At 42.2% G+C, this 18,431-nt stretch overlaps 5 protein-coding genes across 5 annotated transcripts; 4 read left to right on the forward strand and 1 right to left on the reverse strand.

Annotated features, from left to right (window-relative positions):
* Window positions 1-3,705: 3,705 nt before the first annotated feature.
* Window positions 3,706-6,192, reverse strand: PCOAH_00021360 (Uncharacterized protein; the record flags this gene model as incomplete). The annotated part of the gene is made up of 1 exon (XM_020058943.1): window positions 3,706-6,192. One exon carries the CDS (start codon window positions 6,190-6,192, stop codon window positions 3,706-3,708), a length of 2,487 nt encoding a protein of 828 aa, XP_019914425.1.
* Window positions 6,193-7,097: 905 nt separating this feature from the next.
* Window positions 7,098-7,701, forward strand: PCOAH_00021370 (Uncharacterized protein; the record flags this gene model as incomplete). The annotated part of the gene is made up of 2 exons (XM_020058944.1): window positions 7,098-7,523; window positions 7,645-7,701. 2 exons carry the CDS (start codon window positions 7,098-7,100, stop codon window positions 7,699-7,701), a joined length of 483 nt encoding a protein of 160 aa, XP_019914371.1.
* Window positions 7,702-9,910: 2,209 nt separating this feature from the next.
* Window positions 9,911-13,369, forward strand: PCOAH_00021380 (Uncharacterized protein; the record flags this gene model as incomplete). Its single annotated transcript, XM_020058945.1, has 1 exon — window positions 9,911-13,369. One exon carries the CDS (start codon window positions 9,911-9,913, stop codon window positions 13,367-13,369), a length of 3,459 nt encoding a protein of 1,152 aa, XP_019914569.1.
* A 952-nt stretch (window positions 13,370-14,321) lies between these two features.
* PCOAH_00021390 (Uncharacterized protein) lies at window positions 14,322-15,998 on the forward strand (the record flags this gene model as incomplete). Its single annotated transcript, XM_020058946.1, has 4 exons — window positions 14,322-14,890; window positions 15,004-15,102; window positions 15,239-15,393; window positions 15,522-15,998. The coding sequence occupies 4 exons, from the start codon at window positions 14,770-14,772 to the stop codon at window positions 15,996-15,998; spliced, it is 852 nt and encodes a 283-aa protein (XP_019914438.1).
* Window positions 15,999-16,722: 724 nt separating this feature from the next.
* PCOAH_00021400 (Elongation factor 1) lies at window positions 16,723-17,940 on the forward strand (the record flags this gene model as incomplete). Its single annotated transcript, XM_020058947.1, has 3 exons — window positions 16,723-17,127; window positions 17,345-17,495; window positions 17,685-17,940. The coding sequence occupies 3 exons, from the start codon at window positions 17,000-17,002 to the stop codon at window positions 17,877-17,879; spliced, it is 474 nt and encodes a 157-aa protein (XP_019914331.1).
* Window positions 17,941-18,431: the final 491 nt, after the last annotated feature.

Genomic DNA, 18,431 nt, shown 5'->3' on the forward strand with positions numbered 1-18,431 from the left:
GAAGGGTTCGGGGTTTAGGTTTTAGGGTTGTTTTATGTTATGGATGAACAATATGGCCTGTTACTTACCCAAGGGGGGGTAGTACACGCGAAGGATGTGAAAAAGAAAAAAAAGAAAAAAAAAGGAATAAGGTGGTTATGGAAGGAAAAAAAGAAAGAATGAAAAAAAAGAGAGAAGAAAGAAAGAAGGAGAAGGGTGCATTAGTATGTAAGATATAGTGTGGATGGAGGGGGGGTAGAAAGAAAATAGGTGAAAAGGTCGTCCGAGAACACGATGCATGCATCTAATATGAAGTGTTCGTATTGTATATATTAGAGCTCGGTAAGGAAAATATTGGGGGGAGGGATGGCGTTGGTATTTATCAGGCAACAAGGAGGAGCAGCAGCAGCCGAGGGAGGGGGGCGGTAAAAATGTAATTACACTGGCACTAATCAACCATAAGCGGAAAAAAGGAGTATGCGCACCCCTCCCACCCCCTACCATGTATAGAGAGAAAGTGTGACGGAAGCACAGCAGTACTATGAAAAGCGGTGCGCAATGCATGAGCAGCTCGGTTGCTGTTACATACATATACATACATATATATATACATATATATTTGTATATATATATATGTACACAATTTAGTAGAGATCCCCCATTCCTTTCCTTCTGCGCGTGTTTCATGCGTAGTTAATTTTTATCCAATAAATTTAAGCTTATTCCGATGAGTACTAATAAATATGTACACACATGACCCCCCGTATGGTAGGTTGATGGAAGGTTGTTAGTTGGGTGGTTGGTGGAAGGAAGAGGAGAAAGGAAGGTGTTCTCTTCTGCACATATATAGAATGAACCGCATACAATATATGAACTGCATACAATATGTATGAACTGTGTACAGCACCACACAATATATATGTGTTCTAACAATATTTTAATGATCTAACAACCCACCTACCACCTAACAACCATAACACCCCGCTCCTCCATTTAAGAATAGAAAAATAGAACATAGAATAAATAGCATATTCTGAAAAAATTTTTTCCTAAAGAACAAGGCAGTTTCGCGCAAGCCCCTTTCACTTCTATATATGTACATAATGAAGGGGAGTGTGCGTGCACAATGTAATTGGGAAGCATGCGTGCGTGTAATATACATAATAATAATAATGCAATGTTCTGCAATGTTCTACAATGTGCTCAAAGAATAGCGTACGGAGAGAACTATCATATAATAGTGTAGTAAACAAATAAAGGAACTGTAAGAGGCATGTAGTGAACGAATCTAAAAGGAAGTGAAGGAAGGGAATGTGGTGGGTGTGAAAAGGGGTAGTAATGTGCTGCCTGTACACGCACATGTATTATAAATAAATATATATAGAATGGAACGAATTTTCCCTCCTTAACACAGTAAAAAAAGGGAGGGAGTGTATTCGTTTCTTCGTTTGTTTTGAGCGTTTGTAATCTTGTTTGTTCATTTCTTTGTTGTGTTTGTTTTGTTTGGTTTGTTTGTTTATTTGTGCTTGTTCGTTTGTTTGTTCTATATAAATATATATATATATATATATATATATATACAGGAAGAATATATAATTAAAGGGGGGAAAATGGCACCAGGACAGGTAAGGAATGAAAAAGAAGGGAGCAGCGGAAAAAAAAAATATATTATCCTCCTTATTTAAAGTTCATCATTGAACATGTGTGCGTCCGACATCTTATATATAAATATATATGTACATGTATATATAGGTATATTAATGTGTACACGTATATAGGTATATATGTATATGTGTGTATATATGGAGTACATATGTTTACACTCTTCCTCCTTCCTTTGCCAACAATTATTCACATTTATAGAAAGTGGATTTGGGTAATTTACCTTCCAGTACCGACTACTACGAGAAATTCGGGATGGCAGATGAAAAGGAGTGTAATACCATAGGGGACAAGTATGACAAATTGAGGAAAGAATTGGAAAGTAAATTAGAGGAGTACGACGGACTTCAGAATCAGGAGGGGCCTATCACGAAGGCTTATTGTTACGCATGTAAAAAGAAAGGGGAATATGTATCCAAGGAAGAGCAACCGAAGCCCGATGCTGATACACCTTGTCGTTTTTTCTATCATTGGATAGAGAAGTATGTCTTGCAGTACGCATCTGAGAGTAGTGTATCGGCCGTAGTGGAAGCAATTTACGAAACGCTAGGAAGTTCTTTCAATGAAAATAAATGTAATGTGAAATACAGTGATGTTGACAAGAACAGGGACATTTTCAATAGTAGGAAAAGAGTATTCGATTTTTCTTATGACTATAAGGCTGTGAAGAAGTATTTGGAGCAAGGTGACCCCAAATGTAAAGGAGAGTGGCCGAGTTATCATGCGGAAGTTACTAATGCATGTGATGCTGCAAAGGAATATTGTGAGGGGACAGGTAGTAGTGATCCATATTGTACTGGTCCCTATCAGAAATATAAAAGTATCTGTGATTCGAGCAAACTATCATCATTACAATGTACTGAACGCCCTACGGAAACTGTGCAGGTTGATGCACCACCTGATCCACAATCTGAATCAACAACTGATCTGGAAACTACAGGGCTTGAAGGACCTCATGATCAATCACCTCAGGAAAGTGTTGTGGCTGTTGAACCTCCTATGAAGACCCAAGTGATGGGACCTCCTGGACCCCATACAGTATCTACAATGACTGGGGACGGCCTGACACAACATGTAAGTAGTCATTTGGAAGCGACTCTCCCTATCTCTACAACCAGTACAGAAAGTACCAACAGCAGTGTCACCCCTGCTGCTGTTTCTGCTGCTGGTGGACTTGCAGCAATAGGAATACCAGCACTTGGATACTTTTTATATAAAGTAATACAATAATTACTATTATAGTGAAATTATATATAACAATAATAATAATCATTATTATTATTATTTCCTCCCTTATTTAAAAGGGAAAAAAAATATATATAGAATGAACTGTATATAGTGCACTATATATAACACATATTTTTACACCCCTTCCTTTGCCCTTCCTTTCTTTCCACCCCTAACAACCTTTCTTCCCCCTTTTATTTTAGTACACTTCATTCTTTCCTAACATACATAACTTTTTTGGAAGCAATAGAAATAGAGGAAGCAACAGAAGGGGAAAGAGATCCATTAGGAGAGAATTGAACAGGTTCCCGGACGACGACGACTCTTCTACCGAATATGCAACTACAATTTCCATCACAGGCGATTCTACCACATTATATTCTGTCCCCTATATTAGATAAGTTCCTTTCCTCAGTTCCTTCTTCCTCTCTCTCATTTTAAAGGAAGAAACAAATTATAAAAAAAAAAAAAAAAAAAAGGAAGTGTGACAGCACACATTTCACGCGAAATGTGTCATATCACCTGAGTAAGGTCTGAATGGGCACAAATGGGGAAATGTAATTTTCGTGGCAGGCCCCTACCACCCCCCTCCGTCATTTTTTAAACCTGACCAATAAAACGCGGGTTTTGTAAAAATGGCATGTTGCGCAATTTTCTAGAATTTGGAAGAAGTATGACCTGTTCAGGCAAAATAAATGAGCAGACGGATGTATTAACAAAACGATGGTTTAGCAGAACGACGGATTAACAAAACAGAGAGGGTAGAGCTGCGGGGGTGGCAATGATAGGGGCAACCCCATTATTAAATAGCACTACCGAAAAGCTAATCACGCCGAGTCACATTTCCACCTCGGCAGCTATGCTAATGTGATCACTGGGGTTTATGGGAGACAAGGTCCCCTTATATTTCTCGAAGTTTTCCTTGTCAATACCCTTCAGTACCCGTCTGACCTTAAGCCCCGGTGACAAAAAGATGTAATCCAAAACGTCAATAAAATTATTGTTCCAGTTGGTGTAAGCAATATCCCCCTTTTTATATGCGGAATATAATGGCAGGAATTTTTTCCTGTCCAAATGGGGGCCAATAATTTTTTCATTATTATGCTCATTTTTTGAAAAGTCAAATAATGTTGGGTATTTATTCAAATCGTCATATTCCTTTTTAAACAATTTGCAGTTTATCCAAAGGTCCGAATCTGAATTTATGTCCTTTCCTTCGAGGAAGGAAAAAACCTCTGACTCGAAATTTGTATTGAAATCTCCATTTAGCACTACATACACCGTTTTTCCGAATTTCTGTTCATACTCTTTTTTGAGCGTTTCCAAAATGTGCAGTAAACTATACGACTGTAATGCTCTGATATGGCTAGCCAAACTGTGGAAATAAAAATGTGTGTTTGCCACGAGAAATATATTTTGGCTGCTCCTGTGTGTGTAAATGCCAACCTGAAAAACGGTTTTAATTTCCCTGATGATTTCTTCAAGGTCATTTCCCAAATTGATAAAGGCATCATATACACCCTTCAACTCTGGAAGTTTCACCACTTGGTTAAATTCATAATTTTTATACTCAATGAGGGCGAATTTTTTTTTATTAACAAATAAGGAACAGCCGTCATTTCCATGGCTGTTCTTTGGCTTGTACGAGGAATAAAACTCGTCATGTAGGTATACAGAGAAGAGGTTGGAATGCAAATGTTCACTCACCTCTTGCAGGCAAATAATATCATAATCGTAACTGATATCATGAATTAGCAAATGCGATCTGTAATTCGTTTTCAGATAACAAGGGTCTATATTTTTAAACATATATTCCACGGCGTACTTCGTATTAGTATATATAGGTGCAAGAATGTTGTACGACAAAATGCGTAGTATGTTATCGCTGGAGTGTTCATCTGTCTTTAGCACCTTTTCAAAGTGGAGGTACCTTTCTCCTTTCCTTTTTAGTTCCTCCTCAAATTCGTTCGACAGCACTTCTATTTCATTCGTAACGTAAAAGAAGAAGGGCTTCTCCTTATTATATATAACGAGCTGAATTTTTTTGTTTGTGTCTTCCTTCCTAGGCTTGTAAAACAAATCGCGCGATAGGATCACCTTCTTATCATGCGCATACGTCCAGTAGTGTACATACGAATGAAGGTCTTCCATGGGTGCATCCACGGGGATTATGGGGTGTCCGCTATACACATCCATGGATATATAAATTTGCTTCAGGTCGTACAACCCTTTGAATACTTCTATTTTGTGCTCATTAATGAGGATGTAACTTAATTTGTCCACCACATTAATCAGCAGCGAGTTCTCCTCCACCACATTATTTTCCTTGTCAAAAAAGTGGATGTCATTTGGTGTGTCCTCCTCCTTCTCTATCGTGGAGTCATCCCCCGTGGGTTGTTCCACACTTTGGTTGTAGTTCTTACTTGGCGGCTTCTTTCTTTTTCTGTTCGCCTTTTTCATATTTAAAATTAGCCTATTTATCAACGACTTTACCGTCTCGTCTTTTTTCCTTAACAATTTGAATTCCCTAAAATGGAAGTACAGCTCTATGCTATATTCGTCACTTTCCGTTTCGTTTATTTTGAGGTAGCTGCAATTTTTTCTTATCTCTTCCAGTTGCTCCACGGTGAAAGGTTCTCTGCTTTGGCTACCGTGGCTGTTTTCTTCGCACACATCACCGTTCTTTGTTGCGTGGATCGACATGCCTGGCGATTTATTTACATTCGTCGAGATATCCGAGTGTGCATCGGTCTCTTGCTTTTGTTTATTTTCGTATTTTACCGCGGAATCGCGCGCGGGCGCACTGCCCCCAGAGGCGCACATTTTGAGTAGCAGGAGGTGCTTTCTGCTGCGGGATGCGTGCTCAAGGGGGATGCTACCAATGGGGGTGCTACCAATGGTGGTGCTACCAATGGAGGTACTTCCACGGGGGGTTCTACGAACGCGGCCAGTAGCAATCGTGCTGCCGACCTCTCCCCAACTGGATTTCCCTAGCACCTTCCCCGAGTCTGCCGAAAGGACGTTCCCTTCTCCCTCCGTTTGGGGATGACGAAAAAACAACCTCGATCTGTTTGGAAAACCGTGAAAAGGCTTCGACAACAGGAACAGGACGGGGAACTTTCTCTTCCCTGCACATGCAGTGATTTCTCGTTTCACGGGATACCCGCTTTTCTCCCTCTGTTGTATTCTTGTTAACCTTGCATTTGGAACATATTTTATGGTTGCAACATTGCAAGATAAGCATGCTGCCACGCCTTTTCTGCAGGGCAAATGCAAAGATATGGTCAATGCTGCTAGGCACATAAGTAAATTATGCCTTCTCATCTATAACGATTTGCTCAAGAATGGGTGTTTTTTTTTTTTCTTCTTTTTAATTTGTAGCTCTCTTCATTTTTTTTGCGGTTTGCTTGTCCCTATTACTATTTAGCTGCGCTTATGTACATAATACCCCGCGTTGTGTGCTTATAGAAAGCGAGGTAGGCATTTCATATGGGTCCATCTCTTCAAAGAAGGGAGTTATTCCTTTTCACTATCGAGAAAGAAGGAAAGCAGAAATATTCTCTTCTGAACTGCTTTGAAAAATATAAATGCCCCCCATTTTGTGGATCCTTCTTTTTTTAATATTTCAACCCTGTAGGGGCTGCAAAACGCAATTGCCACTGCTGCGTTATTTTATTTTATTTTTATTTTTTCCCGCCTTTTTTTGGGAAGCTAATTTGTTAAAAAACAAATTATGAACAGATTTTCAAAAAAAAAAAAAAAGAAAAAAAAAAGCTGATCTGTTCAGGTAATTTTTTACCCAACTAGCCATTTGAAGGGAAAGCATATGCCACAAAATTGAAGTGGCGCAATTGATGAGTAAGAGGACAAAGCGCAGGAAAAACAGGAACAAGCGTGAAGGAAATTGTAACTCGTAATGGAGCATGTAATGGAGAACATAGAAACATTCCAGGTGTGACGGTAAGAAACCAATGAACAGATTGATGAAGGAACTTTGACATCAAGCCCAATAACGTTGTCGTCGTACGTATAACAACTGAGCGTAAGAGTAACTCGAAAGCGAGGATACATTTGGCGGGGAAGAAATGTAAACATAAAAAGAGAAAGCGCCACTCGTTGGAAGATTTGAAGTGGGAAAGCATTCCATTTTATCACCCTTATAACGTTGCAAGACGCGCAGCAACGGCTATTATCACGTCTACCCCTCTCGCTACCACGACCGGCGCATCATGTCAACGTTCGCTAGACGAAGGATAATTCAAGATTTAAACAAAATCAACAAGGATCAGAACAAAAGCTTTGAGGCCGCCCCATTCGCAGACAACATTATGTGTTGTCATGCAATCATTAGGGGCCCAGAAGATACCATATGGGAATGTGGCATTTTCCATTTAATCATTAACTTTTCAGAAGAGTACCCCGTAAGTCCCCCCAAAGTAAAATTCCTGTCAAAAGTGTTTCACCCAAATATATACACCGATGGAAATATTTGCCTGGATATTTTGCAAAACCAGTGGAGTCCCATTTATGATATAACTTCGTTACTGACGTCTATTCAGTCTTTGCTGAATGACCCGAACACGTCTTCCCCCGCGAATCCGGAGGCAGCTCGGATTTTTATTAACAACCGGAATATGTACAATAAGAGAGTCCTGGTAAGGCGAGCCTGTACATGAGAGTGTAACAGAGCATACGTATTTTCCACCGTTTTTTCCCCCCGTATGTCACTGCTACTCCATGTGAATTACATTTTTTTCTTTTTTTTTTTTCCTGAAGATGTGTGTGGAGGATAGCTGGGAAATACCCAAATTTAACATGAACAGCTTCAGTTAGGAAAGTGACATCGAAGAGGTAATGCTGGGACCGATAACAGGATAACATTATGTGAGGAGGAGAAGAAGAAGGGGGTATATCCCCACTAAGTTACCCCGCGAATTAGTTTGCCAATGGAAAAATACCAAAATGGAAGTACCCCGAAGATGGTCTTCCCAAGGAGGCCCCTCTTATTATACAAAATTTAAAATGAAGAAGTGAACGTTGTATCCCTCACGCAAGCACCTCCTTTTTTTAGGCATATGGATTGCACGACGTCTTCAAGTGCAGAGTTAATTTGCCCGCCGAATATACATCCTTTTGTGGTGACCAAAACGTCTTTCCCATTTGCGATACAGTACGTTTGTATTGCTTGAACAAAAAGATGGAGGAGAAAAAAAAAAAAAATCTTTTAAAAAAAAAGCGCACAATTTATTGCTTTTCCAACCAGGTTAAGAAAATGCTGTAGGTTGTCAAGAGAGATGCAGAATGCATTTGAGAATTTCCCCTTCAGTTTTTTCACGCATGATGCAATAATCGCATGGAGGTGTTCCATGATATGGCGGTTCACTCCATCCAGAGACACGTAAGTGACAGTGCACATCCAATGATTAGACTTAGCGGGCGAATATCCCTCCCCCTAAAAAATAAACATTTTACGGATAAACGACATCGTGACGACCAACCTTGCACGGAAGTCGCCTATTTTTTTTTTTTTTGTAAAATTTATGAATAGCCCACTGGATTGAACTCCCAGTGAAGCATTCGTTCAGCACAAAAATGGCTGAGAAGAAAAAAATGGGGGAACACATTCCCATCGAACCAGCAAAATGAAGATATGTTTGTGTAGGGCCCAATGGGGAACGCACCTTTATGTTCCCTCAAAAGAGTTGCATATAAAAAGGATAAAAAGAAAACAAGGAGCGGTTTGTGGAAAAGGCCTAAATGAGTAGTCTACAAAGTTAACACAAAGTTGATGAAGCATCGGGGAAAAAAAAAAAAAATTCCCGTCAAATGAACGGGCAGACGGATACACGCGCGTGAGTAATTCGGCCAATGGAACCATGGTACACACACAAAGGGAAAAAAAAAAAAAAAATATATATACACTTCTGCATACATGCATGCATACGTACATTCGTGCTTGTGCGCATATCATGTACACTTCCAAATGAAGGGATAAATAAACCAAAAGGGGGGGAAGGAAAAAGGCAGCACGAACGAAGCAATGGGAAGGACTTGTCTAGCATAAGGGGCCTGGACTCGTCGCATAGAGTGCATTGAATTATATGTGCAAAAGGTTAAGAAAAAAAAAAAAAAAAAAAAAAAAAACATCAAATTTGGCAGATTTGATGAGGTCCTCCGTTTTGGTAAATTTGACCAAAGCCTCCCACGTTAACCAATTTGGCTATTCTATTTTTTTTTTTTTTTTTTTTTTTTGTAAACTTCAACACTAAAACATTTCCTTTTTACGTGTTTATTTTTTATGTTATTTCCCCGTTCATTTGCTTATCCCACGTGAAGGCTTCGTGCGCATAGGCGTACATAACAGTTGACGCCTCGGCCGATCTCCACTCCGCGCCGTTATAGTAACTTATCGCTCCGTCGTAGTAGTAACTTATCACCCCACATGCCTATAAACCTTTGTATGCATGTGCCAACGCGTTGGAGGGGCGGGGGTCACTAAGGGGAGACGCAAAGTAATCCTGTCTGCGGGGCGCAGGAAAATGTATACACATGCGTACCTCTAAGGGGAAAATTCCCCAGTATATCTATTTTTTTTTTTCTCCCCTTATAATTTGCCACATGTAGGCCCCTTTCTCCCGAAGGTAGTAAAGATCACCACCTCTCACTTACGCAGATACCTGTCTACTCATATTCGTTCGCACAAAAGAATTTATCACTTCATATAATGGTTATTAAAAAAAGGTATACTGAGCTGCAATTTCCGGGTTATCAATTTGAAGACCCCCCATTGGCATTAATTCGACGACTCTACTCAGGACGTCCCCCCTGCCCCTAAATGTGTGCATCTGTCCACGTGTGCGACGCATGGTCGTATAGGTGGGACGGACACTGTGCAAATAAACAGCAACCTCTCTGTTCCTCTCGAGGGAATACTCCCCTCACCCTACCCCTGATCACACACATGTGTGTGCAGATTCACTAGCCAAAACGGGCTTGTAATAAACGCTTTTGTATTACCAAAAGGGTGGGAGAGAAAAATACAATGAGTGGGGAGCTCTCCAATGTAATTACGAGAAGTCACGATGGAGAGGGCGGTAAAAGCTTGGAGGAAATTTACGTGAATTACAAAAAGCTGAAACAGCTGAACGGGTTGAACGCGACAAACGATGGCATCTCCAGGGGGGACACGATCTTCTTTGAAGCGCAGAGCGAGGCGGGCGAAGGCGAGAAGGAAGAAAAAGGGGATGCCCTGCTGCACAACGATGGGGAGGTGGAAATCAATTTAAAAAAAAACAAAAAAGGCAGCGAAGAAAGTAGCGAAAAATGCCGCGCAGAAGGGGCGAATGGCGAAATTGTCACATGCACCACCGCTTCCTGTGCGAACAATAACGCAACAGAAAATAAAAAAATTAATGTGTTAACCATTTCCCCTGAATTTAGCGACGTGAAAAGGAACTTTAGATTTACACACAGGAACAATTTGCACGTGAAAAGGTCCCTAAACGACGAGCCCGCGCTAGGCAATAGCAAAAAGGTCTTCCTAAAAAGCAGCCATAATCTGACCAGCGTTCCGCTGCTTACCGGGTTTGGCACCATTCGTTCCACCCGGGGTGAGGAAAGGGCAGGCAGCAAAAAAAAGTTCAGCCCCAATATTCAGGCAAACAGCATAATCAGCCATAATGACCGAACCCTAAAAATATTCTGCAACGCGAGGGAAGACGGCGCCAAGAGTAGCAACCCCACGGGTGGAAATCGAAGCCGCGCCAGACAGCAGCTGGGCGGTGGCGGCGTCCACTTGAATGGGAGCGGTTCGCGACCGGCAGCGGCCATCCCGAGTGAGAAGAAGCGGGTCCCCAGGAGGAAGGCCGCAACGAGTGCAACAAGCACTGCCAGTGCAATGAGTGCATCTGGTGTGATCAGCTCAGCCAGGCTCGAAGTCAAGACGAAAAACGGGACCATGGAAACGAAAAACAAAAATAGGCTGTCAGTGACGAAGAGCCAAGTTAACAAGAACGTAATGGACCACATTAGTGAGTACCCCATAACGTCCAAAAATATCTACGACAGTATTTACATCCCGCAGATCAACATAAAAAACATCTTCAGTGGGAACTCCACTGGCGGGGGGACAGCGGCCTGCACGTACAACACTACAACCAGCGCAGACCCCCCCTACAGCATCAACGGGGAGGGCAATACGTTGAAAAGGGAAGACAGTTCTAATCTAATAAACACTCTAAATGCCTACTCAAACGTAAAAGTTGCAGTGAGAATAAAACCCATTTCCGAAGCGGAAGAAAATATCGTCTCTATATTTAACAAAAACTATGTCCTCATAGAAAAGGAAAATCAGAAGGAATGTTATCTACTGTCTCAAAAGAAGAAACAAGCAACTTACGTGTTCGATGTAGTATTCGACGTCAATGCAACGCAGGAAAATGTGTTCTTGCACACCGCCAAACCGTTAATCCCTCACGTTTTCAAAGGTGTTAATGGAACCGTTTTTGCATATGGGGCGACCGGTTCGGGGAAAACTTACACCATGCTAGACGATAAGAACCAAAACGGGATCGTACAGTTGTCCCTCCTAGAATTATTCACCATCATTAAAGAGAAAAAATATGAAAAGGTAAAAGTGCTCATGAGTTTTTTAGAGGTATATAACGAAACCATTAGGGACCTCCTTGGAAAGGAGAAGAACAAACCTTTGGAGGTGCAAGAAGATGCAGCTGAAGTAAGGGTAAGTAATTTATGTGAAGTGCATGTAGAGAGCTACCAACAAGCAATGCTTCTAATAAATGAAGGAGTGAAAAATAGGAAGATGTCTCCTACCAGGGCGAATAAAGTGTCTAGTAGATCCCATGCTATTCTACAAATATATATACACAACGAAATTATGGACAGCAATATGAATGCAATAAATTATAAAGCCAAACTATGCTTTGTCGATTTAGCCGGTTCGGAAAGAGCTAGTGCCACTTCCAATAAAGGGGAAAGGTTCAAAGAAGGGTCCTACATTAATCAGTCCCTCCTTGCGCTAGCCAACTGTATCAACTCCCTAGCGTCTAATAAAAACATCCCAAAGGTTAGAGTCAAATATAGGGATAGCAAATTAACGCACCTTTTAAAAAATTCACTGGAAGGAAACTGCCTTGTCGTAATGATTGCCAATATCAACCCGTCCAGGAAGTCCTTTCAGGAATCCAATAACACCCTCAAGTATGCCTTCCGAGCGAGGAACATAAAACTCTGTGCAACGATCCAAACGAATGACAACAAAGAAAGCGACGTGGAAAAAATTTTAAAAAGAAATGATCTCCTCCAGAAGGAATACGACCTGCTACTTCACAAGTACGGTAGTCTGAAGGAGTGCTTCGCTAATTTAAAGGTCCTCTTTCAGCTCTACAAAAATGTCCACCATTGTTACCAGAGGAAGGAAAACGCATCGGGCAAAATGCCCCTCCTCGGACTGAAGCAAAACATTTCTGTGTATGAACAGCTCATTAAAATTAAGTCCGAGGAAATTAAACAGAAAGTTGATTCCCTACCTTTGGGGGATGACCAAGAGGATGTATTACTACTAAACATTTTCGACTCCGTTGTGGATAAAGATTTGGACCATTTTATTCGCTCCAATTCGTCTGCGCTGACTGGGGAGGACGACCATCGGGGGGAAGCGCGACGAAATGACCACACGGGGGACTTACCCTCCAGGCTAAAGTGCAAGGAAGACGTCAGTAATGAGGGGGGTAACCTGGCGGGGAATTTTCCCACATCAGACGTACCGATCGTAACGACCGAGGAAGAGGGCGAACACGTGGAGCTGAAGCACCCAGGCAATAAGCAACAATTGCAGACCTTCCAAGACAACCTAACCGACATGCAAAATAGCATTTTGATGGAAACGATTAGTAAAAAAATGGAGAATTCTTCCCACGCCCCCATAATAAAAAGTGACGTCACCCAGTTATTCCTCCACAGTGGTATCAACGCGGATCCCCGTATCGTCCTAAATGAGCAGGCAAGCAAAAATATACTCACCAAACTGGAACCGCACGGGGTGCTAAATTACAGTCAAATTTTAGATAACAGTAATAGGGGACATCGTAGCGACGCCACGCAGGATTATCCCCAGGACGCCTCAAACGGGACAGGAAGCCTTTTTAACAACCCGAATGCGGTGGAAAATAATCTAGTCCATTGTGTGGGCGATTTTGCAGAGCAGAATGGAGACAACTTTTACGATGCCAACGGGATGGACAATGCAGAGGTGACCATCTTTCCTAATGGGGTGGAAGCAAAGGGCACAAGCGGTGTAATCAATTTAGGGAGAGCGAAACGTGAGCCACAGGTAGGCAGGCTGATATTCAACAATGAGGCGGTTAAGAGCAACAAGAGGAAACTCACCCACGTGGAGGAAAACATAAAGCATGAACACCACGAAGAAAACTCATCATCCGTCAGAAAAAAAAAAGTTAAAAATGAGAGGAAAGTGAGGTAGCTGTCTGACCGGTGCATACTTCGTTCTGCATGGGACTGTCTGTGCGCTCCGAGTGGCAAACCCCCGTCTGTTACAATAGAAAGGTAGGAGAACGGAGCACTGCCCCCAACACAAGTCACTTCGTCTCCTTCGAAATGGGTTCATCTTTACATAGAGGAAAAATTTTACCCTTTTGATCACCCCACGGTTATACAACTTTGGCCGTGGCACGTCCCAATCGGAACCTTCCCCGGCTTATTGTTAGATAAAGTGAACAGAAAACTTCAGGACAGATACAACCCGTTATGGCTCCCTTCGCTTAGCACACTTCCCTAAATGAAGTGAGAATGGTCCTCAATTTGATTTATCACGTTGCTACTGCTACATTTGCTACCCCCCTCATTGGTGTTATCTCTATGTGGTGATCCCATTACAGCTTTTACTTCTTACAGCATAGAGTTGGACGTCGCAGAAGGGGAGAGAGGGAACATCGCAGCTTACTCCCCCCTCCTATATGTTTACGTTTTGGCGTGTGTTTGTTCTCCATCGCGCGGGGACGACCCCACCCTTCAGCAGATTTGTGTTCATGTTTACACGAGTGTAATACCCACATAAAATACATACCTGCTAATTTTTGGCACTTCAAATTCTCCCCCCCCCTTCCCGTGCGGCGGCGCTTCGACGACTTGTACTTACATATATACATATATCATATGTGCGTATATATGCAATGTTCAGCAGCGCATCTACATTCTCTGCTTTTTTTATTTTTTTTTTTATGTACATTTGGAGGACTAATTTACTCTGCTCTGCAACCCCGTTTATCATTTTTAAGTAAACCAGCTAAGCTAGCTTTTTTTTTTTTTTTTTTTTTCCATTTTGAATGCGAAAAAATTTGCTTATTGCAAGAAAAGGCAACAGAGTGATGCGCCATACGGGTATCACATTTTTGCGATTTGCAATAACACGTGAATAAGAACATATACCATTTTTAAGAATATATATTTTTTTTCCGGTGAGAACATTTTGAGGGGAACATCCACCCAGAGCAGGGTATTCCCAATGAACATGGCACGTACACGTTCATGCTTGGATGAAGGTCATCTGTCTCGAGTGAGACTATAATGTTTTTTGTTTTCTCCAACCACTGGAGAAGCTTCATTTGGAACGTGCCCACAGTCCTCACACACCCGTTGTCCTTTCCCCGTTCATCCGTACCGTTAAAAAAAAAGAAACAAACAAAAAAATGACATACATGTTAGAGTGTCCCTGCACACATCTGCAGCTGTGATGGAACTCCGCTGGGCAAATACTAACGGATTAGTGGCGTCACAGCTTGAGATGCGCGTGTCCCATTAGTGGGGGTAGCAACAGAGAGGAACAAACGGAGAATCAGCAAAGAACCCGAAGGCCGCACAAAAATGGGCATATTTGATAAAATCCGGAGCGTCGAAAAATTGAACGAAGCAGAGCTGAAGAACATTGGAAATGAACAAGCCTCCTGGCATGACCAGTATAAGGACTCCAGTTACATCTACATAGGTAGGCAACCAGCGGGCGCGATAGCGACAAAGGCTTCTCGTCACTTCACCACTGCGTATGTCGGAGCGTTACTATACATTTGCTCGTTCCCGATTTCCCTTCCCCCTGAGCAGGCAACCTGGACAGGAGACTAACCGAAGGAGACATCGTTATCGTATTTTCGCAATTTGGCGAACCGATAGACGTCAACCTGGTGCGCGACAAGGAGACAGGTAATTCAACCAAACTGCAAATATATGTTTGTGAGGATTGCCCACTATATTATTCTAGGGTGTGATGGCAGTATCACCATTTGGTGCAGCACATCGCTGTGTTTTCTTTCATTTCCCCTCTGTGTACCTTCCGCAGGAAAATCCAAGGGGTATTGCTTCCTATCATACGAGGACCAGCGCAGCACAGTGCTAGCGGTGGATAACTTCAACGGATACAAGCTGCTGGATCGGCCTCTAGTGGTTGACCACATTTTAAATTACAGGCTCCCCCAGGAATATGCCAACGACGATGTAACGCTGCACGAATTCACATGCACACATATTTGTGAGTGTGTACATATGTACGCATATGTAGATAGAAGCTTATGTGTATTGCTAGTTCCTGGCGCACCTCATCTGTTTCCTCCACCCCCCTGCAGGGACAAAACGAATACAAGCCAACCGGCGCAGAGGGACAAGGAATCGGCGTGTACAACGTTATCGAGAGCGAAATAAATTTGACCAAGACGTTCGAAAAAATACGGAATAAACAGAGTGAGGAAAAACGGAAAAAACTGATGGATGAAGATGAACTGTGGGCATTAAACTTTGAAAAATCATTAAACAAAGGGGATGGCAAAGGAGAAAAGGAGAGTGAAGATCGGAGGTCCACTTCGTCCCACAACGTTACAGACAAAAGGAAGGGACGCCATGGAGAGAGATCCGTGTCGCCAAAAAGGTACAAACAGAGGGACAGAAAAAATGACGATGATAGGACCCACAGACGTCATAAGCATAAGTCTCACCGTAGCAAAGGGAAAAAATCTCGCAAACGTGAGCGGAGCTCACATAGTAGCAGCAGCAGCGATGGTAGCAGGAGGCGAGATGAGAGGAGAAAAAGAAAAAGGCGACATTAAGCACAGAAGGAAAGACATCGCGCAGCGGTTGAATTTACAAAAGTTTTCAAAAAGAAGAACGATACCGTGTTTTCTCCCGGGGGATGGGTAATCGGAATAAATGTGCGCACAGGATGAAGCAATATCACGCTTCTGCACGCAGATGGACGAATGTTTTGTTCACTCGAACGGTAAATACCCCCCTCATGTAGGACCATTCCCCTACTTGGAAGTCTCAAAAGTGATCATAAGTATATGTATCCACAATTACATATGTTGTATTTATTTATTTATGTGTGTGCAACTCTTTTTTTTAATCAACTCACCTGTTCATAAAATTTTGACACTTTTTTGTATGCAATTTTTTTTTTTTTTTTTTTCGTGCATGGCTAGCTGATTAAGCCTAAGCCTTCTGGGATGGGATTAGTAACGCCTTTCCCCGTTTTTCAACAAATTTGAATTTAAAAAGGTTTTTACTTACTTGGAATTGGAAATCAATCCCTCCCTGGGTCAAAACAACAAAATGGGAAAAAAAAAATAAAATGAAATGACTATTCAGGCTAAAATATAGCCTTAAAAAAAATGGATTGCCAGCCCCACGACCAGTAGGTAGGCGCTTCCATTCGAATCAGCCACCAAACGTATGAGCACGTAAGAATAAGGCGACGTGGGGTGGATGTATTTCCTTGTGCGCATATGAGAGAGAATATATTATGCGCGAAATGTGCCTTACGTGCGAAAAATGCATCGACCGCATAAGGCACTGAAAATATTTTTACGAATAAAAGAAGCATTTTCCCATGGCCCTTGTCATTTCGCCCATAGCACTTTCCCTTTTGCGCCACGCGAATTAAACCCCAACGGAAAAAAGCCGCTCTACCTGCGTAAACCAATTTTATCGCTAGCTTAACATAATCTACGCATCGAAAAAAAAAATAAAACCTCCTGGTTATAATAGGCAAATTGCGAGAAACACGAAAAGGGAAAACGTAACAGATTAACAAAAAAAAAGAAAAAGCAAAATGGCGAATACATACGACGAGTTGTACATACCCATCAGCTACTACCTTCTACATAACGAAGGCAATCAGGCGGGCACGGCTAGCGAGCAGCCAGGGAAAAAGCCGGGCAAGAAACCAGTCATCAACAAGTAAGGCGAAAATGGGGCAACACTGGGAATAAACCAGTGGAAGTGGAAAGGTCCACGTATGGGGGACAGCACGACAACCGACCTCTATGGCAATCTCTGAATTGTTACGCGATACCCACGCGCAGCTTCATTATGTCCCCCTATTGCTCAATGTCTACGCACATATGTATATATGCAAGTACTCCTAATCATGGTGGTGTCCCCCCCAATTCTGCAGGTCCTCCCTCATTATCGACATAAAGCCCTACGGAGAAGAAACCAACCTGGACGAAGTGTTAAAACTGGTGAAGGGAATCGAAATGGAAGGGCTCACATGGGGAAAGGCGCACAAAAAGATGCCCTTTGCATTTGGCCTTTTCAAGCTACAGGTAATATACGCTAAAAAAGTTCACGCATTTAGGTGTTTCCCCTTTGCGCTATTCAACCCCCCCCCCCCTACGTGTGCATAACCGAGTGGGGCGCACCAGTTATATGAACATTGTCACGTTTGCCTTGACCTTCGCATGTTGGTCACCACATTATGATCATCTCCGTATGTGCACCCCGCCCCTCCACAGGTTTCCTGCGTCATCGTGGACGACCTGATAAACACAGACGAACTTATCGAGATGATAGAGAATGTGGGGCTAAGTGAGGAGGATGTTAAGAAGAAAAAGGAGCTTCAAGAATTGATGGAAGGTGAAGAAGTTGACGATGAGGAGGTAGAAGGACTCGTTCAGTCCGCCGAGATTATTTCCTTTAATAAGTTGTAATTCATTTTACAGCCCTTCTCTGCGCGAGTGGGCATGGGTCCGTGTATAAGTGCATCCAACGGAAGGCACACACGGGAACACAAATGTATATACACAAGTGAGGCATTTGCCCAGCTCCTTACAAGGAAACCCCCCTAAGCGAAGCACTTCGGTGAGTTAATTTTCCATCCTTTTTACATAATAGTGGGTCCAAATGGAACGAGGGAAATTTACATGCAGTGAGTTGCGCGAGTTTACCACCCCCACAGGGGGTGCTTACTGTATACTTTCAGTGTGCTTCGAAAGAGGAGTATAATATCCCCCAAAGTTCCACCTTCCACTATGAACTACCAACATCAGCTGCCTCCGCGGGGGGTACATTGATAAGAGGTTTACACAGTCAGATTCGAAGTGCCCACCTAAACACATCAACCATTTTGAAGCAACACGTAGTCGTACATAAAAATAAGGAGCATAAAAAAAGAAAAAATTTTCACCTAAGTTGATCCTATGACTCTGCATGCATAAAGGTATACACTACATTTTGACAGTCCCTGTTCGATCGTCCGCGCG

This window comes from Plasmodium coatneyi, chromosome 8 (genome assembly GCF_001680005.1).
Source record: "Plasmodium coatneyi strain Hackeri chromosome 8, complete sequence".
Lineage (NCBI taxonomy): Eukaryota > Apicomplexa > Aconoidasida > Haemosporida > Plasmodiidae > Plasmodium > Plasmodium coatneyi.